Source organism: Macaca mulatta, chromosome 13 (genome assembly GCF_049350105.2).
Source record: "Macaca mulatta isolate MMU2019108-1 chromosome 13, T2T-MMU8v2.0, whole genome shotgun sequence".
Classification (NCBI taxonomy): Eukaryota; Metazoa; Chordata; class Mammalia; order Primates; family Cercopithecidae; genus Macaca; species Macaca mulatta.
In genome coordinates, this window is record NC_133418.1 from 108,377,052 (window position 1) to 108,402,398 (window position 25,347).

General features: G+C 38.9%; 1 protein-coding gene across 8 annotated transcripts in view; it reads left to right on the top strand.

Annotated features, from left to right (window-relative positions):
• Positions 1-25,347, top strand: part of CYRIA (CYFIP related Rac1 interactor A) — a 109,516-nt gene that overhangs the window by 68,678 nt on the left and 15,491 nt on the right. For all 8 annotated transcript variants that reach the window (XM_077958322.1, XM_077958318.1, XM_077958321.1 and 5 more), the window contains 2 exon segments: positions 2,911-2,990; positions 24,201-24,322. In XM_077958322.1, coding sequence (XP_077814448.1) covers positions 2,921-2,990; positions 24,201-24,322 — 192 coding nt within the window. In that variant the 5' untranslated portion in view covers positions 2,911-2,920.

Genomic DNA, 25,347 nt, shown 5'->3' on the forward strand with positions numbered 1-25,347 from the left:
TGGGTCCAATTAAAAATAACTGTGGTGTCTACTAGGTGACCATCTGTGTGATGATGGACCAATTCACTTTGCAGGTCCCCCTAAACCAGAAGACACTCGCATTAATTCTTATCAACCTTGGAGTGGGGCAGTAAGCATCACATCATTAGGCCATAATGAGATGAAACACTTGTTTTCTAGGTTCTATGAGACTAGACTTGTACTCTATTTCTACACAGTGTCCATAGTCATTGTCCTAGAGGTCACTGCTTGAGAGGTGACACATCTAGAATCCTAGGATTTTCAAGTGATTAACTTTGGTTCATGTTAGAATGATGCTCAAAAATATCTGATGATATCAGTCAATCCACTGAGATAACCTTTTGAAGAGATAGAATTCCACAGCTAATATTTGGACATACTTTTAGATGTGTTTGTTTCTATCTGTTATGAGTTTCAAAGGCTTGGCATATCTTCTACTCAGGTACTCTGACAGTAAAATCACATACAGGACAGAATTTTAGGGGGAAGCCCAATCCATGCAAGTCTCCTTTGACACATTCATAGCACAAAACTAGGAAAATTAAGAATATTTAACTTCCATTAAAGCACTTTGTATGAAAATCAGTACTCCTAAAAACAGTAAAATCATCTTCTTACAAGAAGTGACTCCAGGCCTAATCTGAAATTGTTCATTAATCTGGAAACAGATCCTTTCCTAGAGACCCAGGAGGGGTAGTGAGTGCTGCCCAGTGGCAGGGATGGACTCTACCAGCCCAACCTTTAATTCGGCAGAACCTACCTCACACAAGGTTTTGCTCAAAAATATCTTAAAAGGAAATGTGCATAAAGGCAGGGAAGGAATGGAAGAATGACAGAAAAGACAAATAATAATTTTTGAGAAGGGAGAAATATGATGTTTGTTTTCCAGCGTGTGTGTATGTGTGTGTATGTGCGCGCATGCCCGAATATATTCCTACACCTCAAGGTGGGAGATGTCTAGGATGGGTCCAGTCCAGCCTTCTGCCCCACACATAACTCATTTTTCCGATGATGTTAAGGGCTGATATAGCATTTTTCTACGTAACTATCACCAGCGAGAGAAAACTCACTGTCTCACTAGGCAAGTTACTTAATATTCAGACAACTATAATGGTTAGAATATTTTTCTCATCATTTCTCTGTTTGTCTTCTCTTTCCTAGTACAACATACAGCCTATTATAATCCATCTTTCATAGCCTAATCCTACACAAGCATTTGAAGGCTGTTAGGATGATCATGTAGATGACGATGATGATGGTAACTATCATCATCAATAGTAAAAGTACGTAATTTTTCTTGAGCACTTCCTGTAAGTGCTGTGCTAAGCATTTTATACTTTTATCTCATTAATTCTCACAACTCGATGAAATAGATCCTTTTCAAAAGTTTATTTTACAGATGAGGAAACTGGGGGTTACAGAGATGAAATCTCTTGGCCTGGATAACAGAGGTAGTAGAAAACAGCTGGGATTAGACACCGGCCGTCTAACAAAGGATAGACTACTTAAACAGTCTGTCTTCTGGGCCGTCTAACAAAGGTTAGACTACTTAAACAGTCTGTCTTCTGGTTTCATGTTAGTGATTTATATCGGGGAGTATGTCTGCAAATGTGTGTTTTCCCAGTGGAGGATTACGGAGACCAGATTCCACCACTTGCTACATATTCTCATGCACAGAGTCATCCTTTTAGTGCATTCTTCTCTCGCCACATCTTGCTTAGAGTGGTGTGTTTTTTAAAATTCCTTGTATCAACATAAATATTGTTAGAAATTATAGCCATAGAAAATTGAAGCCCAGCAGTTTCCTTGCACCAGTTAAGTAATTTTTCAAATTGATCCTTCACAAACTGAGATATCTGAGGCACAAGAGTTCACTTACAGAGAGTTAGAGGAATGTCTTCCCAAGAGCACAGTGCCCAGCATCTAATTGCTCATCCGTAAATATGTGTTGAATGAATGTGTGGATTGGTGACTTCCCTAAGAAGATAGTTTAATGTCTAGAACTGAGAGCAGTGGGAATTTTCTGTTTATTAAAAAAACCCTACATGTTAGCCATTCTTTTTGTTAGGCTGCTGATATGTAATAGGTTTGTATTTTTCTGTTGATTTGACTCACCTTTGCAAACATCTTAGGCTGCAATTTTATGGAGAGTAACTTTTTGGGCATTATGCCTTTTCATTGTTAAGCTTCCAGAAGTATCCAATGTCATTACCATTGAAATATCAGATCACAAGATCCTCTAAGTTGCCAGGGGCCACTCCTCTGAGAAATCTGGCCTCTTATACATGTTAAGAGGAGTTCCTGGCAGTGTAAATCTATGTTTTCTAGACTCTATTCCTCATGAGCTTTCAGGAACTTACTTTTTTGGACAGTTATTTTTAAAATGCCCCCTTTGTTGTCTTGTCCACTGATGTGACATGTTCCACATCTATCTAAAGGAAACAAAGCAAAGCCGAAACATTTGTTGTAAGGATCTAGGGGATTAGGAAAAGTGTAAGGGAGGCACTTTGGAGAATATTCCTAAACTTTGTCTCCTATAACGAAAATACCTGATTCTTTTCATAGACTATTATTTATGTTTTTTTTATATGGTGAACGAGATATGGACTGCATGTGTATTCTCAAGAGAGAGCTTGTAACACTTCTATCATTGTCATACTTTGTATGACTTAGGTCACATGTACCTAAGTTTTAGAGACCCAGCACCTCAGAGATATTTATCTGTCACCAATTCAGAAATAAGTTGCTACATTATTGCTCAGCCCCTGCGTTGGAGATGCTTCTGGTATTCAAAGGTAGCTATGGGGGGCCCAGGGATAGTCATGCAAGTCTATTTTTTTTTTTTTTTTATGTTGCTAATGGTATTTGGTTTTGTGTTGCCTTTCCTAGGTTTGCTGGGATGGGAAACCTGCTCAAAGTCCTTACCAGGGAAATTGAAAACTATCCACACTTTTTCCTGGATTTTGAAAGTAAGTTCCAAAAGTTATAATAATGGAAACTTTTTTACATTCCTTATAGTTTGTTGATAAGGAAGTTATAAAGATTTTATATCATAGTTGAATCAAATCCAAAGGTCACTGTATTAGTCTGTTCTCATGCTGCTAATAAAGACATGCCTGAGACTGGATAATTTATAAAGGAAAGAGGTTTAATTGACTCACGATTCCACATGGCTCAGGAGGCCTCACAATCATAGTGGAAGAGCAGGGGACGTCTTACATGGCGGCAGGCAAGAGAGAGCTTGTGTAGGGGAACTCCCCTTTATAAAACCATCAGCGTGAAACTCCTATTCACTGTCATGAGAGCAGTATGGGAAAGACCCATCCCCATGATTCAGTTACCTCCCATCGGGTCCCTCCCACAACACGTGGGAATTATGGGAGCTACAATTCAAGATGAGATTTGTGTGGGGACACAGCCAAATCATGTCAGTCATTATGCATTTTTTTCTGAAATCATTTCTAATGTCATTTTCCTGCTTTTTTTTCCCCTAATTTTTAAGAAACCCAATGGAAAATGTGTTTAATATACCCATGGTTTTCTTTGATTTTAGAAGTAATCAACTTTTGTAGCTCTAGCATAAATAGAGGACATTTTAGTCTTTGCTTTCCTTTTGAAGGTCGTAAGCCCACAATTATTAAGTGCATACAAAAGAAAAAAGATGTGAAGAAAACATCACGTATTTTTCCTTAAAATGTTTATGAATTACTGTATCACGTTCCAAAGAAAATACTAAGGACAGCAATTTACAAAGATTCATATAAAACAAATATTGCTAAATGTGAAAGAAAATCATGATCAATACCAGAAATAAGGCTTACAGAATATTTTTAGTCATTTCCTTTTTTCTGTATGTATTATTTGATTGTACAAACCATTTCAGGATTTTGACATATATCTCTTTTATCCTAAAGGTTATGTTTCTCTTATCAAAAACTTTAATTTTTTCTCGGGTGAAATGGCTTAAGAATCATGACTGAAAAAAACAGAGACTTTTTCTTATTTTTTGATTGAATATATTGACAAACGAGAATGAGTACATGAATGACGAACATTTATGCCTGCTCAAACTAAGCCCGTGTTTCTTCCCTAACTCTCATGTTCACCCTTTTTCGAAATTCCAATCTCACAATAGCAAGCACAGTTAAATGTCTTTTTTACCCAGTGATCACCATCTGTTGCAAACTCTAATGTGCTTTAAACTTTAATTTTTCTTTTTTTTTTTGAGATGGAATCTTGCTCTGTCACCCAGGCTGGAGTGCAGTGGTGGGATCTCGGCTCACTGCAAGCTCTGCCTCCTGGGTTCACGCCATTCTCCTGCCTCAGCCTCCCGAGTAGCTGGGACTACAGACACCCGCCACCAGTTTTTTTGTATTTTTAGTAGAGATGGGGTTTCACCGTATTAGCCAGGATGGTCTCCATCTTCTGACCTCATGATCTGCCCACCTCGGCCTCTGAAAGTGCTGGGATTACAGGCGTGAGCCACCGCACCCGGCCTAAACTTTAATTTTTCAAGTATTTTATCTCCATTAAAAATAATAATTGGAACTTCCTTCCATATAGATTAAACCTTCTAGCAGAAGTTTGCTAAGGAATTGCTATAAGACTCTTCAAAGGTGCACTAAACCAAAAGTGTAAGCTCCGTATGTGTATTTTTTTTTTTAATGTCTGTCAGATTTTAAATAGCTACTTGAAAAGGAAAAGTGTCCCCAAAGCTTGTATGTTCTGAAAACACATTTAATCTAGTTTATAGTCAATGAAAGATGCCTTGCTTCTGATTTAACTCAGCCTGCTATGTTGTTGTTATTGTTTGGCTTGGTTTGGTTTGGTAAGGGGTTTAACTAGAGGCAGAGTGAGTTGATGTATCAAACAAATGGGCTTTTTTACTGGTTTACCTTTTGGTATTCCTCTAAAAAAAGTACACACACATATACATACACACACACATATATGTTGTTAAAAAAATGGTTTATTAATTTTTTAAAAAAATTACAAAACAAATTATCTATAATCTCACCACCCTTCTTTTACTGTTTACATGTTTAACTGTTCCCATCCATTTCTTATCAGATGCATTTTACATTGTTGCATTCAGTGTGTGCCAAGGCCAAAATAGTGGTAACATGTCCCATTTATTCACAACTGTGGGGGTTTATAAAGGCCTGGGAGTAGGAGACTAATGTGCTTGTTATGTTTTGGAAACCCTAAATTCCATATGCATCTGTGCATGCTCATGTGTACCTCCCAGAATTCAGTGGCCCCACTTGCCTGTTTAGCTGTTCTTGGAGTCTCAGCTTTCCATGCTTCCAGAAAGACCAGTGTTGAATTCTTGGTCAAGTCTAATCTCAAAAGCCTTTAAAGTGATCCAAGTAGAATTTGCAGGTATTTAAAACTGGTTTTCAACTGGTATTCTCCTGAGCATCAGATTTCTGAGTCTGTGTTTGAAAACTCTGTCCCCCACCACCATAGTACGTAGGGAGGCATTGAGAGGGGCTTCTACGCGCCCCCACCCACTACTACCAGAGTACTCTGCTTTGCCCAGTCTGGTACTTTGAATATTTTCTTAATGTTTTATGTAAAGAAAGATCATGGTGGCTAAACAGAGCATTTATAAGTCTCAAATTTTGATGATAGTTTATGGTACTAAAACTCCATTTGTCGATGTAATTTCCTCAAGAGGAAGAAGTGTGAACTGGATTCCCATGTCCAGTGGCTTATTACTGGGACTAGAGCTATAGTATTTAAGGAAGATATAGAACTATAAATTTATAAACATATATAAAATCCTGCTTATTTTCTCATCAGTCCTATGGAGAAGATTAACTTTATTCCACTGAGACTCTGAGAAGATAAATAACTAGGGTGAAGTCACACAGGAAATAACTAGGAAATCAAGATGGGAACATGGATCTCTTCGGCTCTCCTCCTCCCCTGGTTTTACTTCCCCTAAGTGCTCACCACCAGCAGCTGCCTAGAAGAGCTACAGCAATCGTTCTATCCCTGACCAGAGAGGGATATCTTAGTTGTCTGCAAACTAAGACATTTCATGGAAAAAAAAAATCATCTTGAAAATCGTATTTCCTAAAGATAATTTTCAAGAAATGATGATGGGCCGGAGGGGTAGGGGAGGTGGGCTGCTATCATGATTTCTCCTTCAGTCTCTGGATTTCAATTCAGTCCACTAAGGGCATGTTGAGTATGGTTGTGAGTGTACTTCTAAGCCACTCAGTGTTGGGGACACGGAAGTAAACAAGAGCAGTCATTGCCCAATGAAGTCTCAGGTTAGAGTGGAGGACAATATAGTCACTCAGATTAAGATGAAATAAATAAAGGACTTACACAAGCACAGAGTGGCATGAGAGTAAGGAAGGAAAAAGAGCATACATCTAGTTTCGGGAAACAGAAGGCCATGGAAGGAATTGGAGAAATCTTCTTGCAAGAGATGACATTTGGAATGGGCTTTAAAGAATGAGTGATTTTTCTATAGGCACAGATAGGGAGAGTTTTTTTAGCAGATGGAAACAGTATGACTAAAGGCATGGAAACTAGAATAGGAAAGGCCTGTCTGAAGAACAGCAAGAGGTCCAATTTAGACAAAACACCAAATGCTTTCTGGAGAGAAATGGGGAAGGAAATGGAAGGCTGACTTGGGTTAGACCATGGAAGGCAAGACTGCCAAGCTTAGGAGCTTAGGGCTAGATGTCCAGGACTGGGGATCACCTCCAAAGAGAATAGCTGACATCCCTGAGAGAAAACCAGAGAGCTGAGAAGATGGGAACATTAGGTGTGCTTGTGTTAAAGGGGGCTTGAGAAGTCCGAGAATCTATGAGAGAGGTCAGACTGTAGAAGCAGGAGGACATCTTACTAAACTGAAATTCCTGGAGGCAGGGTCCAGGCCCACTTCAGTTTTGTGACTCAGCACTTAACCCATGAATGAACCTCAATAACAGATGCTGATCCCATGAGGGAACAGAGTGAAGTGGGCTCTATCCAGGCAGTCACGAGAGCACAGGTGATCAAGAAGGAGGGAATGTAAATGGATTCAATGCTGCAAAGCTGTCAAGAAGAATGAAGTCTGAAAAGGGACTGATGAATTAGGCAGTGAGCTGTCCAGTCACTAGTGGCCACTAGAGGAGCAGATTTTGAATTTGTTGCTTTGAATATAGAGGCTGGATTGTAAAGAGTTAAGGAGGAAGAGGTGGCGGGAAGGAGGAAGGCTGAATAGCATGTAGTAGCAACTTTAATGAATTTGGCACCTCTACTTTGAGTGTTAAATATTCTTTTTGAAGTTAGTGATAGAATATAATTGAACTGGGTCAAATAGATATAATTAAGCTGGGTCAAAACACAATACAAAATTAGACACATCTGTCCTTAGGTTTTCCTGTTGCATAGATCTGATTTAAATTCTCATCTGACCTTTACAATGCATTCTATAAACTTGGTATTCACGTTTCTCTACAACCACTTAACATCTTCTTTATTGCTGTTTTTCATTCCTCTACTTCTTTTTGTTCTCTCTCTACTTCCTTGCCATGTCTCCATGTCCAAGTCTTTGAAGTCTGGGAGACAGGGAGGAATTAAAGATTAATGCAACAAACTAGTCTTTCATGAGTGATGGCTTCAGTTTACAGGAATAAGTATGTCTGAAGTTCTACTCAAGATTGTGCAATCAGACCCACCATTATGGCACCCAACATGGGCAGCAGGCATTAACCACTCAATGAAGTAGTTTCAGTAATTCTAAGGCTGAAATGATCGTTAGAAACATCTGGTGAACCTTCTTTTTATATAGTTACCTGAGACTTACCAAAAAACTCAGATTCAATTGTTTAGTCCCAAGAATCCATTTTTCCCACATTTCCAGGTGCTTCTGATGATAAGCTGCTTTGTGAACCACCTTTAATTCATGCATCCAGGTGAGGATACATAGTTAGTGTTTACAACACGGGAGCTAACCCATGCAACTTTTGGAGCTCCAAGATCCAAAGCTTGGAGTGGAAGATCTCCAAGTTAGGTAGAGGTTCAAGTAAATTAAAATCTATGCATTCTCACTTCACATGAACTATTTTATTTTCAATCAGCAAATAACTTGATCTATCAAAGATTTCTTTGGGATCTGAGTGGACATTTCTCCAAAGAAAATAAACAAATGGCCAATAAGCACATGAAAAGATGTTCACTGTCATTAGTCATGAAGGAAATGCAAATCAAAATGACAATGAGATAGAGTTTCACACCCACTAGGATTGTTCTAATCAAAAAGAGAGATAATAAGTGTTAGTAGGGATATGAAAAAAAAAAAAAAAACAGGATTATCATACACCACTGGTAGGAATGTAAAATTGTACATCTGCTTTGGAAAACAGTCTGAAAATTCTTCAAAAGGTCAAACATAAAGCTACCATATGACCCAGCTATTCCACTCCTAGATATATGTGCAAGAAAAATGAAAATATATGTCCACACAAGAAATCGCACATTAATGTTCATAGCAGGATTATTTATAATAGCTGAAAAGTGAGAACAGCCCAAATGCCCATCAGCTGATGAATGGGCAAATAAAATGTTGTGTCAATTCACTGTAATATTGTTGATCAATTTAAAAAATGAAGTACTGATAGGTGATATGACATGGATGAACCTTGAAATCATTGTGCTAAGTGAAAGATGCTAGTTACAAAGACCACACACTGTTGATTTCGTCTGTATGAAATGTCTAGAATAGGCGAATTTGTCAAGACAGAAAGGTTAGTTGTCTAGGCCTGGAGGTGGGGAGAGGATTGGAGAGAAATGAGGAGTGGCTGCTAATGGGCACAACATCTTTTTGGGGTGTTAATGAAAATGTTCTAAAACTGATTGTAATGATGGTTGAACAACACTAAGAATATATTTTAAACCGTTTATGCACTTTAAATGGGTGAATCATATGGCACATGAATTAAATCTCAACAAAGTTGTAAAATTGTTTTTAAAAAAGGATTCCTTTGGAAGATCCAATTCTTTTCTTCTGGTTAATGCTGACATTATTTCATCTTCACAGAATATATTATTTCTTCTTTTCCTGACAACTCCACTTTTTAAATTTTATTTTCATTAGGATATAATTTGCATACACTAAGATGCACTGGATCTAAAATAAACATAAAAATTAAAATAATAATAAACATGCTTATACATACAAAAAAAAAAACTGTGAAACAGCTTTTCAAATGAGATGTGCTATTTTACATTCCTACTAACAACCAAGCAACTCCAAGTGTTCCACATCTTCTCCGACATTTGGTATTGTCAGTCTTTTTCCTGTTAGCTGTTCTAGCAGTGGTGGGGTAGTATCTCATGGTGTTTTTAATTTGCATTTCCATAATTACTGACAGTGTTGAGCTCTTTTTCATGTGCTTATTGTATAGTTGCTTATCTGTTTAAGAAAATATCTTGTCATGTCTTTTGCCTAGTTTTAGTTAGGTTGTTTGTCTTCATATTGGTAAATTGTAGGAGTTCTTTATTGTAGTTTGGATACGTGTGTTTTGTGAGATATATCTTGCAAATATTTTTACCTAGTAGGCTTACCTACTTATTTTCTTAATGATATCTTTTCATGAATGGAAGTTTCAAGTTTTGATGAAGTACAGTTTATAATTTTTAAATTTTATGCTAAGCATTTTCTGTATTCTAAGAAATTATGACGTATACCAAGGTCACAAAGATATTTTGCTTTGTCTTCTTCTGAAAGCTGTATTGTTTTAAGCTTTACATTTAGATCAGTGACTGATCTTGAACTAATTTTTGTATATATTGTGAAAAAGGTATTAGGTTTATTATTTTTTCATAGTCTATAATATTGTAGTAGCACAGGTGGATTGCTTTAATGTCCATTTCATAAATGTGCTAATTGTAATATGTGTGATACAGGCTACTTCAGGACTCTCTGTTTTCTCTGATTGATCTACCTTCTCACCAATTAATACCAAATATAACAAGTAATAGGTCTTAGAGTCAATAAAGAGTAAGTCTTTTAACTCTTTTGCAAGATTGTTTTGGCTATTCTAACTCCTTTACTTTTCTAAATAAATTTTCTAATTAGTCATCAGTTTCTACAATAAAAAATTCTACTGGGATATTGATTATAATTGCATCAAATCTATGGAATGATTAGGGGAGAATTGCCATCTGCATAATATTGATTTTTCCTATCTATGAATATAGCACATCTTTCCTTTTATTTATATATCATTTAATTTTACTCACTAATATTTTAAAGTTTTTAATATAGAAGTGCTGCACATCTTTTGTCAAATACACCCCTAAGCATTTTATATTTTGACTATACCAGCCTTTTTATGGTTAGTGTTTAACATGGCATATATTTTCCCATTCTTTTGCTTTCATCCTGTTTATGTCTTTATCATTAGAGTGTGTTTCTTGTAAACAACATATAGCTGGTCCTAGCTTTTTCATCCAGGCTGATAATATCTGCCTTTAGGCTGAGCACAGTGGCTCATACCACCATACCTTTGGGAGGCTGAGGCTGGCAGATTGCAAATTAATACCTTTTCACTTTGTGCTTTTGTTATATGTGTTGCTTCTATATATGCCATAAACTTCTCATTGCAATGTGGTTTTTTTTTATTTTAAACTGTCAATTATCATTTAAGAGTGTATGTGTGCGTGTGTGCACGTGCATGCATGTCATTTTAATAAGGCCTTCATATTTACTTGCATATTTATTTACTTGTTCTGGTGTTCTTCATTCCTTCTCACATAACAAGGTCTCTCTGGTGTCATTTTCCCAAGTCTAAAAAACTTAATTTAATGTTTCTTTTAGTTCAAGTCTATTGGAAACAAATTCTTTGAGTTTTTATCTGTCTAAATATATTGCCATTTAATTTTCATTTTTAAATGATACTTACGTAGAGTTCTAGATCCACAGGTTTGGGGGATTTTGGAGTTGCAGTTATTGTTTGCTTTGTTTTTCTTAAAACACTTGAAAGAAATGATTCCATTGTCTTCTGACTTTCATTGTTTCTGATGAGAAGCCATTTTTATCATTGCTCCCCTAAATGTAATACACTTTTCTCTGGCTGCTATTAATCATTTATCTTTATTTTTGTTTTGTAGTAGTTTGACTTTGATGTGCCTGTATATGTTTTCTTTGTCATTATCCTGTTTATGGTTCTCTAGTTTCCTGGATCTATGAATTAATACCTGTCATTAATTTTGAACATTCTTGCTTATTATCTTTTCAAATGTCTTTTTCTGTTGTTTTCTTTTTCTTCTGGGATACCAATTATATGAGTAAGGTGATTTGACATTGCTTCACAAATCGCAGATACTCTGTTCTATTTTTTAAATTCTTTTTTTCTTTGTATACAGTTTATATAATTTTTATTGGTCTGTCTTCAAGTTTACTGATACTTTCTACTAATGATAAACTTATCAAGGAGCTTATCATTAGTAGAAACCATCTAATGTGGAATTTTTCATTTTTAGCATTTCTGTTTTCAATGGCAAAAACAGCAATTACTTTTGCACCACCTAATAAATACTTTCAATGGATTTTCTGAAATTTTCCATTTTTACACATACATTATTCAACTTTATAGATTCTTTAACATATTTTTATAGTTATTTTAGGATCCTAATCTATACATTTCAACCTCTGGGCTATCTCTAGACTGTATTATTGAATCGTTACTTTTTTGGTGGTATTTTCTTGCTTTGTGTTTGGTAATTTTTCCCTTTGCTTTTTTTTAACAAATGTCAAGCAGCAGAACAGTGATGACTGATGTGAATAATATGTGCACTCAGAAAATCACATGCCTTTTCTTCTGTCAGTCCACTAGTATGGCTGAGTCCATCCAATCTGGATCTGGGCTACACTATTGCTTGTTATACCTGGTTCACTGTAAATTTCAGATATTGGAGGGAAGGATCAAAGCAAGCCCTTTACCAGAGCTGGGGATCTGAAGAGTTTGTCTCAGTTTTCCTGTCACATCTTCAGGCTTCAGAAGGCCCTCTAGTGCACCTGCTTCTCAGGATGGCTTTTCTCAACCTCCTCAGCCTCACCAGGCAGACAGTTGTTCTTTACTTACTGGGGACTGCCTGGTGGCTTTCTCTTCATTTTTCTGCTCTGTCTGCCACAGCAGGCCTGGCATGCTGGGCCCTAGAGGGCACCTTCCCAATGCTCCTCCCCTCCCGTGGTCACGCTTCACCCTTAGGTAAGACTGAGAGGGCAGGAGCATTTCTCTTGTGTATCTTCCCCTAACCCAGAGGGTTTCTTTTTTAAAATCTTTTTTCCTTTCTTGTTCTCAACTTCTTTTGTTAGCACTTGGTGAAGGTTCATGGAAGAGACTCTGGAGGTTGACATAGACTGTCCTTCTGCCTGGAGCTCCCAGGGACTCTCAGCTTTCATGACACTTCACACTCTTCCTTTTACAGTGTGTGAAAATGTCAGCTATTTTCTTGTTACCTGCATTTATGGCAGCTTTCTCCTCTTACCATTTCTCTGTAAAACTTGAAATCACCTGTGGTCTCATATCTCCCAGGAAAGTCTTGTCACCTTATGGATTATAATTCATTAAGGGCTTTGCAACCTCAACTTTCTTATAGTTGAAAATAACAAGGATTTGTAGAGAATCTAACTTGTTCTCTTGTTAGGGCGAGAGCAATATTCTTTGTGAATTTTACATTTTTTTAAAAAAATGTGAAAATGTGTTACATATTTATATCTAAATGTGTTACAGATACATATCTAAATTAACATTATTTTGTATCATCTAATATATAGTATGTGTAGATATTTCTCTGATTTTCTCAAATGGCATTTAATAGGTTTTTTTACTGTAATCAGAATTGAATTCACACAATATATTGGATTATGTTCCTTTTCTTTTTTATTATGGTAAGAAGACCTACCATGAGATCTACCCTCTGATCAGATTTTAAGTGTATAATACAGTATTTTTAACTATAGGCTAGTTGTTGTAGCATAGATCTCTACAACTTATTTATCTTGCATAATGGAAACTTTATACCCGTTGATTAGCAACTCTCATTTTCCCTTCCCCATGCCCAGGAAACTACCATTCCACTCTCTGTTTCTATGAATTTGACTCCTTGAAATACCTCATGTAAGTGGAATCATGCAGTTTGTGTTCTGCTGTTAACTTATTTTGCTTAGCATAATATCCTCAAGGTTTATTCATGTTGTTGCATATGGCAAGATTTCCTTCTTTTTTTAAGACAGAATAATATTCCATTGTATGTATAGTCTACATTTCCTTTATCTGTTTATTTTAAATGGAAACAACTCAATACTTTTGGTTCAATTTTTCACATTATCATAAAAGGGGTATTCTATGTGCTAAGCTTCTGCTAGTTGTGGTGTGAACAGCTGCAAGTTTACACTCTATTGGAGGAGGCAGACATGATGACCAACATCAATAATGCAATATTGGTAGATGCTGTAGCAGGGACACGACCTGTGTCCCAGGATTCACAGGAGAGAATAACTAATTTGATCTGAGATAAGACAGAAGAGACAGTTGCAGAACGACAAGTCTGGGAAGATTTCCAAGAAAGGGTGAAATAATAGCTTCAGTGATGCCATATTTTACATCTTCCTTTCTGGGAGACTTTTTTAACTTCCACTTAGGTTTTTCCTGAAAAAAGTCTCTACATTCAATGCCCTTTAGCTCTCACTGCATGATGACTTTTATTATACTGTTTTACTAAATTATTACTGATAGTTTGTACTTTCACTTTAGGATGTCAGTCTTATTTTATCAATTACTTCATCCCCCTCATCACCTGTCACTGTGGCAGGCATATAACAAGTACCCAATAAATGCTTTCTGAATCTCATGATCCTGTCCTCAACCTCCTAAGGTCCTTGAGGACAGGAACTTTATTGTTGGATCCATATCTCCCAAAAGTGTCTGGCATCATTGGCACCTAATGGTTGTATTAGTCCATTTTCACACTGCTGATAAAGTCATACCTGAGACTGGGCAATTTACAAAAGAGAAATGTTTAATGGACTTACAGTTCCATTTGGCTAGGGAGGCCTCACAATTATGACAGACGGCAAGGGGGAGCAAGTCATGTCTCTTACATGGATGGCAGCAGGCAAAGAGAGAGAGCTTGTGCAGGGGAACTGCTCTTTATAAAACCATCAGATCGTGTGAGACTTATTCACTATCACAAGAACAGCCTAGGAAAGACTTACCCCCATGATTTAATTACCTCCCACTAGGTCCCTCCCACAACATGTGGGAATTCAAGATGAGATTTGGGTGGAGGTACAGCCAAATCATATCATTCTACCTCTGGTCCTTCCCAAATCTCATGTCCTCACATTTCAAAACCAATCATGCCTTCCCAACAGTCCCCCAAAGTCTTAACTCATTTCAGCATTAACTCAGAAGTCCAAAGACCAAAGTCTCATCTTGGACAAGGCAAGTCCCTTCCACCTATGAACCTGTAAAATTAAAAGCAAGTTAGTTACTTCATAAACACAATGGGGGTACAGGCAATGGGTAAATACAGCCATTCCAAATGGGAGAAATTGGCCAAAACAGAGGGGCTACAACATGATCTGTTTTGGCTCCATGTCTCACATACAGGTCACACTGATGCAAGAGGTGGGCTTCCATGGCCTGCCTTTGGCTTTGCAGGGTATAGCACCCTTCCTGGCTACTTTCGCAGGCTGCTGTTGAGTGTCTGTGGCTTTTCCAGGCACACAGTGTAAGCTCTTGGTGGATCTGTCATTCTGGGGTCTGGAGGATGGTGGCCGTCTTCTCACAGCTTCACTAGGCAGCACCCCAGTAGGGACTCTGTGTGGGGGTGCCCATCCCACATTTCCCTTCTGCACTGCCCTGGCAGAGGCTCTCCATGAGTGCCCCACCCCTGCAGCAAGTTTCTGCCTGGACATCCAGGCATTTTCGTACATCCTCTGAAATCTAAGTGGAGATTCCCAAACCTCAGTTTTTGATTTCTGTGTACCTGCAGACTCAGCACCACATGTGAGCCACCATGGCTTGGGACTTGCACCCTCTGAAGCCACAGTCTGAGCTGTACCTTGGTCCCTTTTAGTCACAGCTAGAGCAGCTGGGATGCAAGAAACCAAGTCCCTAGACTGCACACAGCAGAGGGACCATGGACCTGGCCCACAAAACCATTTTTTCCTCCTAGGCTTCCAGGCCTGTGATGGGGAAGTTCTCTGACATGCCCTGGAGACTTTTCCCCCATTGTTGTCTTGGCGATTAACATTTGGCTCTTAGTTACTTACACATATTTCTGCAGCCCACTTGAATTTCTCCTCAGACAATGGGATTTTCTTTTCTATCACATTGTCAGGGTGCACATTTTCCAAACTTTTATGCTCTGTTTTCCATTTTAAACTGAATGTCTTTAACCAGCTCCCAAGTTGCATCTTGAATGCTTTGCTGCTTAGAAATTTCTTCCACCAGGTACCCTAAATCATCTCTCTCAAGTTCAAAGTTCCACAAATCTCTGGGGTAGGGGCAAAATGCTGCCAGCCTTTTTGCTAAAACATAACAAGAGTCACCTTTGCTCCAGTTCCCAAGTTTTTCATCTCCACCTGAGACCACCTCAGCCTGGATTTCATTGTCCATATCATTATCAGCATTTTGGTCAAAGATATTCAACAAGTCTCTAGGGAGTTCTAAACTTTTCCACATTTTCCTGTCTTCTGAGTCCTCCAAACTGTTCCAACCTCTGTCTGTTATCCAGTTCCAAAGTTGCTTCCACATTTTCAGGTATCTTTTCAGCCGTGCTCCACTGTATTGGTACCAATTTACCATATTAGTCCGTTTTCACGAGCTACTGATAAAGACATACCTGAGGTTGGACAATTTACAAAAGAAAGAGGTTTAATGGACTTACAGTTCCACATGGCTAGAGAGGCCTCACAATTACGGCAGAAGGCAAAGAGGAGCTAGTCACTTCTTACGTGGATGGCAGCAGACAAAAAGAGGGAGCTTGTGCAGGGGAACTCCTCTTTATAAAACCATCAGATCTCATGAGACTTCTTCATTATCACAAGAACAGCATGGGAAAGACTTGCTCTCATGATTCAATTACCTCCCACTGGGTCCCTCCCACAACAGGTGGGAAATCAAGATGAGATTTGGGTGGGGACACAGCCAAACCATATCATAGGTGCTCGATAAATATGCTTCATTGATTTTCCTATTATCTCATAATATTCTACTCTCTGTTTTCAATTCTGGATTTTATCTTTCTCTCATACCTTGGCTGGGTACTACTTTGGAAATATAGAATATTTGATCAATGTGTTAGAATTAATTGCAGGGAGAAGTCATCTGTTAGTGCCAAGAATCAGTCATCTGGTGGTTAATCACCAACTGTCTGAGACACCGTCAGTGATCAAGCCTGGGTAGTTTTCTTCTGCAAATGTATGTTTGTCTCCTTACTGGTGTACACATCCCTGAGGGGAGAATTTAGATGGCATTTTATGTTTATATTATTCTGTGTCTTATTCAGTGTCCAGCCTAGGGCTGAGCATGAAATGTAAGCTGAGGAACACTGACTTTGATTGATAGTTACCAATGAAGAAACTCTATGCAGAACATCTCTTGCATTCCTCAGACAAAAACAGCAGCAGTGGGGTGTGGATTCTTAGTGTGGCAGGGGGCCTGGAGGGATGAGATATAGCACATAAATATAGGGACATTAGAAGAGCATGCTCTCTTGTTCAAGAAGCACATAATTTTGTTAAAGCGATAAGATGTAAGCATATGGAAGAGACAGTAGTACAGGTAGTAGGGAAGAAGTCTGTAACAGAGCAGAGAGCAAGGGATATGCTAGCCAGAAGTACAGGTTCTAGATTGGACTAAATAAATGTTTCTTAGAAGATAGTGGCTGAAAAAAATGGTTTTCTTGCAAGACAAACTCACATTAATTAACATAATAGGAATGCCAAGATCAGTAATGGATGTGGTGGGGGCTGGGGTGTAAAGAAAGAAATTCTGAAGTCTTCAAATCATTGTACTCTTAAAAATGCCCTGACTATGTTGACCTATTCGGAATATAGACTCCTACTCTTTAAAATAAGGCTGTTGAGTCAAATCAACCTATTATCTGGGATTGTTGCTGTTGTTGCTAACTCAGACCACTCCCTGCCACTATTGATTTCTTCTTTCATCAGTTCTTCTCTGCTACCCTCCCATCTGCTAAGCTGTTCAGAGGAGGCTTGATAATCTTAGAATTGGGGAAATATCAGAAAATATCAGATGTGTTTTGTCTAGTATCCTCACTTTACAAAAGGAAACAAACAAAAACAGAACATACCTGAGAAGCAGTTTATTGATGGCAACACAAAGATTCTGTGACCAAAAAAAAAATCTTCAATTTTTGGCACTTTTGCTTCTTTTTTTTTTTTGATGGAGTCTCGCTCTGTTGCCCAGGCTGGAGTGCAGTGGCGTGATCTGGGCTCACTGCAAGCTCTGCCTCCCAGGTTCACACCATTCTCCTGCCTCAGCCTCCCGAGTAGCTGGGACTACAGGCGCCTGCCACCACGCCTGGCTAATTTTTTGTATTTTTAGTAGAGATGGGATTTCACCATGTTAGCCAAGATGGTTTCCATCTCCTGACCTCGTGATCCGCCCATCTCGGCCTCCCAAAGTGCTGGGATTACAGGCGTGAGCCATCGTGCCTGGCTGGCACTTTTGCTTTTTAAGTACTTTAAATCTATTCCATCATCTTCATTATGACCCTGCAGGTAGGGAGGAAACAGGCTATTCTTAGCTTCCCTCTCTTTTAGCAAGAATGAATATAGTCCCAGAGAGATTACTTGGCTTACCCTGAGGTCTAATATTGAGTAGCAGTGAAACCTGGTCTCAAAAACGCCATCCTTGGACTGTTGCCACCACAGTGTCCCACTGCATGTGAAGGAAAGAGGCAGCCTGCAGGAACTTTGACCCTCGTACTCTTTTCAGTCCTACTGTGGTTGTTCCATAGGAAAGGGCTTCGGGCCCTGGTGTAAGATGACTAATGTCCTCTAAGAATAAATATGTCATCCCTGTCACACTTATATTTTCCGGCAGACCTTTGCAATTTTATGCTGTTTTCATAAGCAGTTAGTATTCTGCTATAAATCACTTCATTTTACATCCTGAAATATTAATAACATAATTATGTATGCTTCTTAGTTTCTCCTGAAGGGGAGAGAGATTGGAGGAGAGAGAAAGTGGGTGGGAAAGAAGGGCAGAATTTAATTTACTGCTTTGGCGAATCCATTTTGCTGTACTTTTTTAGTGTTTACGCAACAGTCATGGGACACAAAGATAGCTGTATATCCTATTGATGAAATGCCAGGGCATCTTTCTAAACCAAAGACATCTCTATATAAATGGTGTTTTCTACTCACATTATCTTAGGTTTATTTGATTCTCTGTCAAATTGTCCATACAGTCCTAAATAGGTTGTTAGGCAAATGTGTATATGTTCCTGGTGCATTTGGAGACAGTGTAAGTCCTTGGCCGATTTATAAAAATTAGAACACATGGATTTAATAGCGCTTCTCCAGTGCAAGCCCTGCTGTTGTGCCCTGTGGCAGGTTCAACAAAGACCTTCCCAACAAACAAAGCACCTAGCCACCTTCTTCTCCCTTAGCATCAAGGAGTGCCATGCATTGGTTTAAATAAATATCACTGCTCTCCACAATGAAATCTTCCACCCTGCCTCAGGCGACAGCAAAGTATTGACAGCTAATATTCACCATCATTAACAAATTGAGCCCCTGCAAAAAGACAAATCCTGTTTATCTTAATGTAGAAGGTACTTACGCTATTGCAAATTCTAGACACTTGGAATTTAGTGAGTTCTTCACGTCAAATGTGTATGTGTGTAAGGTCGCAGGGTACATGATACATTTTCATACTCTCCACAGTAGCGAGTCCAGAACAGGACTTTAAATCATCCCCCCCACCCAGATAATGTCCTGGATACACTTGTTCCAGGGCTCCTAGAAGCATTGGTTTCTGAAATTGCCTGTGTAAATCACAGATTTTTAACAGCTTTATTGTTAGACAGGAGTAACCCCAGGTTTATATAACCATTCTCCTCAATTTCAGTGAAATAATTGGCAATGGTTAGGAGTTTAGAATATGGTTCTTAGAAGGAACATTACCAAAGAAAACACTGGCTGCAACTAGAAATAAGGACCCCTTTTCACCAATAACATTGTTGGTGTGTGTGTGGTGAGGAGTGTTTGTACCTTTCTTTGACTAAAGGTCAGTCTTTGTATTAAAAATAGAAAAGCCAAGCTCACAGTTCAGAGTTCCTGTTCACTCAGCAGATGCTTTAAGGGGTTGCTGATAGCTTAAATTTAGTAACCTTTTCAATCACTAATTCTTCAGGGTTCCTTTCAAGATGTCTTCCCATGACATCTGAAAACACAATAAATTTTAAAAACATGTTCACCACTTGAATCTGAATATGGAGAAGGCCAAGTGCAGACTCCAAAGCCTCTCAAAGGGATTCTCCAGATGGCAAAATGATAACAGTTTTCGGATTTAAAAAGTAAACATAAGTGCAGTTTTTCACTGTGGCAGACTCAACAAATACCCTATTAGTGTGTTAACCACACTGATGAGACATTCAGGCCATAGATCAATAATGGATGACTTGAGAACATAGATGTTAATGAAAGAGTGGATGGCCAATTTGACTGTAGGTAAATACCTATATCTTAATGGTAACCAGGAGAGATATAACCGTACAAGAGCCATTTGACTGCAGTGAGCTATGATGATACCACTGCATTCCAGCCTGGGTGAAAGAGCCAGACCCTGTCATTAAAAAAATAAAATAAAGTCATTTTGATAGTAGAGACAGAGGACAGGATCTAAACGTAATAGGACCTTTACCTACTACACTGCTTTCAAGTACCTGGCATTCTATCCCACCTTACCAATTTCTTCATGTATTCATTGATTCATCACACGTTTATTGCCTGTCTCCAATGGCCTTCTCAAAAGATCTCAGAATTCAAAGACAAGCAGAAAAAAATATCACAAAACAATGTGAGTAGTATATTTAAATTATTTGTTCAACTGTTCAGCAAATTTTTCTTGAGCATCTACTATGTGCTAGGCCCTGTGCCAGACCCTAGAAATATAATGTCAAGTGAAACAAATATGACCGGAGTCCTACAGTCTAATGGATAAGATTTTCATTAATTAGTTCTGACTGCATGATCATTTAGCTGGGGGATGAAAATAGAATGAATCATGGACTTCCATAGGGATTTAGACCAATGTCACATGTCACTGTGGACCACACAGTTCTTTTCCCATTTGAAAAGAGAGACAGACAGATAGAAAGACAGACAGACAGACTAGAGCTTCTCCCAGTTGTCACTCTTTTCCTTGGAAGCTGACACCACTTGTGATTTGAATGCCCTGAGAATCTTACAGCACTCTGGCCCGTCAGGCAGGAACTGTGCTGCCCGTCTATAGCTGGAAGAGGTGACTTCAGTTTCATGACAGGAAAGAAGGAAGAAATTGGGCATCCAATAAAACCAACAAATTTTGGATGAAAATGAGGCAACATATTTCTAAGCCTGGATGAAAGACGGAAATCATGGAGTGGCTTTCTCCTACCGCATCCCACCACTGCTAAACCGCATGAGAAATATTTCTAATAGGGACCAGGAAATCTGCCAAAAGAAACAGTTTCTTAGAGAGGGAGGCTGAGGACTGAGGTTCCTGTCGTATAGATCACCCCAGCTGCCAGGAGAGAATTACTGTAGGATGGAAGGTATTTGTTTACCACAGCCCCCGAAGTCCGCCTCCTCTGGGAGAGAAGTGGTACCAGCCCCCTGGTTACTCATGCAACTCTGTGGTCATATAAATGTCAATGTTGATTTGTTGAAAGGACCCCTTCACCCGGGATGGAGAGCGCAGTTTGTTTGTCTCTAGTGCCAGTACCTTTTTCAGGCCACCCTATCAGAAACAGTCTTATTTTTGAACCAGTTAAGAAAGGCCTCTATTTTTAAAGACTGACTTGAAATCTTTCTTTTTTTTCTGTTTAAGTAATCATCAACAGGATTTTTTTAAAAAAATTTCCAGCTCTCCTCTCTGGCTCACTTAGTTTTAATTCTGTTTTGTCTAAAACTTATCAAGTGGTGACTTGCTAGGGTGGAGCCAGGTGACAGTTGAGATTAGAAGGCTTTCTGTTCTGGCCTCAAAGTGCCTTCTTCTTTCCCATACCATTCTATAATTACATTCAAATAGTCTTAGCCCTGAGAATCTTGGTCACAGACTATCTTGCTTTTCTTCTTCTCCAAATAAATCCATCTCTAGGAAACTGTCTTTGTTTAGCTTTTGATTTTTCAAAAGGAGAAAGGATTTGAATAGTCAGTGTTTTATTTTTATTTGTTTTCTAGGATCGTTGCTTTGCATTTTTCCTTATGTTTTCTTCCCTGACACTTTTCTTATCAGAAACTGCCAGCCTTACCCCAGAATTCTATTCTACAAAAACGCTTTCTCCCGTTATGGGCTTCCTAGCTTACAGAGTTTTTGGTTTCTGTTTAAAACACTTGCTTCACTTTGAGAAAAGTTTGAGAAAGCAGAAAACGGTAAAATACAAAGTGATTAAAATTGTGAGTAACATCGTATCTGAGAAAACTTACCAGATATTTTTGGGAAACACTGATAGGCCATAATAACCTAAAAAAGTTCAGATTGAATACCCCTTATCCAAAAATGCTTAGGACCAGAAGTGTTTCAGACGTGGGATTTTTGTTTCTGATTTTGAAACGAAACTGCATTATACTTACCAGTTGAGCATCCCAAATCCAGAAAGCCAAAATGCAAAATGCTCCAGTGAGACTTTTCTTTGTGTACCACGTGGGCATTTAAAAACATTTCAGATGGTGGAGCAGTTCAGATTTTTGGATATAGGAAGCTCAACCTGTAATAAATGTCTTTTTCCCTCACTGTCTCCAGTAGATTCTGTTTCCTAACCTAGCAGATTTGCTTGTTTGTTGTTTGTTTCTCAGCCTCACTTTCTCCAGCTGCCCTGCCTTTTTCCAAGCCGTGCTCTCTTCATGAATATACTCCGTTTCACTTTCCATTGCCCCAGCTCAAGTCCTATCCCTTACGTGTAACTGTTTCCACTCTTCCCAGACCACATTCATCTTCTCTTTCTCTAAGTCCTGATGCACATGCATTCTAGTACCTCCTTACTTCCCAGTTGAAATGGTCTTATCCTTTGAATGTATAGTTTGCAAGGTTTTTGAATAACCTATGAGGACCTATGATCTTTTCTTCAAAGAGAATTGCCATGGCACTGATGATTTTCACTCTTCATTTCTGAGGAAACTCTACCAGTTTCTTAGGTCTTAGGCAGGACCCAGTGAGTCAACTAGTCTAAAAATCTCCATGGGCTCCAGTCATGGAGAGTTTAGGTAACTGAAACAGGAGCAGCCACCTTGCCTCAGTTCCTCCTCTTACCTCGGCATTTCCGAACACCAAGTCAGCATAGCCAGTGCCCCACTTCGCCGTCACTTACCTTGTGGATTCTGTCTTTTTTTTTTTTTTTTTTTTGAGATGGAGTCTCGCTCTGTTGCCAGGCTGGAGTGCAGTGATGTGATCTCAGTTCACTGAAACCTCTGCCTCCAGGATTCAAGCAGTTCTCCTGCCTCAGCCTCCCAAGTAGCTGGGACTACAGGCATGCACCACCATGCCCAGCTAATTTTTATATTTTTAGTAGAGATGGGGTTTCACCATTTTGGCCAGGATGGCTTCAATCTCCTGACCTCATGATCTGCCTACCTCGGCCTCCGAAAGTGCTGGGAGCCACCGCGCCCGGCCATGTCTTTTTTTTACCCCCGGAGAAACACTGGTGAAAAACCGTCTTGCAGGACCAGCCCTTTGTACTTCCACAAGGATTAGTTAAAACTGAGATTTGATCTGGGGAGGGTTAGACCAGGTGTAAACTCAGCCTTCACCCTCTGTTAGTGAGGTCTGCTGCAAGCATGCAGTGCCTCAGGATCTGGAGATTTGAAAACAGAGTTTTACAAGATAACATCTGTCGCCTCTCCGTGAGCAGTGCCTTTGTTTTAGATGGAGAGATGAGCTTCCCTACTAGGCCGGGGAGATAACCTATTGCATAGGAACTGCAAGATAAATAAAACCCAATCTTTACTACCTCTCCACCAGCACCTACCAGCTCCCATGAAATGATCGCTGGAACAATACATACTGGCTCCAGGAAGGTAATCAAGTGGGTGCTTCTGTGACTGTTAGAATATTGTTTTCATTATGGAAGCTTCAGTGTATCACTTATTTTTGTGCGTAACAGTCATGGTCAAGACCAAAGATAAACAGAACATTTGTCTTTAAAATGAACTCCCTGCATGTCTTTGCCAAACCTCCTGAACGTGAGATCAGGTTCAATGAGAAGTGCTTTCTACACACCCATGTGTTCAGGAATGATATGTCGTGATTTGAAGGATTTTAGTTATCCAGTTTTCAAGCATATTTTTAAATATGGAAATATAAGGCAGACTGTTTTTCCCATCTACACTCAGATTCACATATTTTCAATCAAAGCAGAAATATTCAGTTGTTTCTCCTTTAAAAAGAAGACCAATACAGAGTTTCCGTTTTACAAGATGAAAAGAGTCACGGAGATGGAGTGTGGCGATGGTTGTACAGCATTATGAATGTATTTAATATCGATGAACAGTACACTTAAAAGTGGCTAAGATGGTAAATTTTATGTTTTGTGTATTTAACCACAATAAAAATGGTAATTGAAAAAATAATAAAATAATAAAAAGACCAAAAAATGTGGTCTCAAAAACACAATGTTTATTCTTTCTATCACCCAGTATACTGTTTTACATAGGAGGTGTGCAAAAAAATTGTTCCACATAAATAAGTGACTATAATGATTCCTGTATGCTTGTTTTATGACTATAAAAATATCATTGACTATTTTGAACTGAGTAATGGGAAAAGTTGTGTCAGTTTTCCCTTCCTAGCAGCTTATTAGGTTAAAGGGTAAATACCAGAGCAGCAGGAATACGATAGGATTGTCAAGCAGGTAAAACTGAATATCCATCCTCCTCCCAAGCTATTTGTAAACACCAGCATTCTGTGTCTCTCGGTTTCCCTGTTTCTTAGATGCTCAGCCTACAGAAGGAGAGAGAGAAATCTGGAACCAGATCAGCGCCGTCCTTCAGGATTCTGAGAGCATCCTTGCAGACCTGCAGGCTTACAAAGGCGCAGGCCCAGAGATCCGAGACGTATGTTAATGATCATACTGAACTGACAACACCAGAGGAGCGAAGGGAAAACCACACATGCACACAGACATACACAGCAAGATTAAGTAATAGTTATAGTATTTCCTAGAGTACCAGGAAGAACAAGGAGGGTAATGTGTCCTTAAAAACAAAATGCATGGGCCAGGCGCAGTGGCTCACACCTGTAATCCCAGTACCTTGGGAGGCCGAGGTGGGTGGATCACCTCAGGTCAGGAGTTCAAGACCAGGCTGGCCAATATGTTGAAACTCCATCTCAATTAAAACTACAAAAAAAAAATTAGCTGGGCATGGTGGCAGGTGCCTGTAATCCCAGCTACTTCGGGAGGCTGAGGCAGGAGAATCACTTGAACCCGGGAGGCAGTGAGCTGAGGTTGCATGTCGCACCATTGTACTCTAGCCTGGGCAACAAGAGTGAAACTCTATCTCAAAAAAAAAAAAAAAAGTTTAAAAAAAGCATGAATGGCCCCTTTTATTCTAATGCATTAATCTGCACACACAGTGCTATAGATTAACATTACCCATTCTCTTCCTAAACACACAAGTGATATTGCAGGACTCACATTTAAACAATAACGTGTCAATATATTATTTCATTTAAGGGAAACAATGTAAAGTCTGTGAACAACAGTTGAAATATGGACCGTGAAGTCTGGGTGGACATGTACTTTCCGGCATTTGGTAATTACTCAGGCAGGTTCCACCAGTGTGATACACAAGAGCCAAAATCACCTTGCTTTCAGTTTGTCATCTCAAATGTCTTGTGAGATTTTCTAAAATTAACAGAAAACAAAACAACAACAAAAGCAAAAAAGAAAATCACCACTTTGATTTTTGCAACTTCCCAATACCTTAAAAGCAAGAAACTTCACACTCTTTTTATTTGAAAGCATTAGTTTTGTGGCAATACCAACACATACATATATGCATGCAAATACACACATACACACACACACGTACACATGCACACATGCACACAGTACTGCCACTGCCCCCATGCTTCTGAA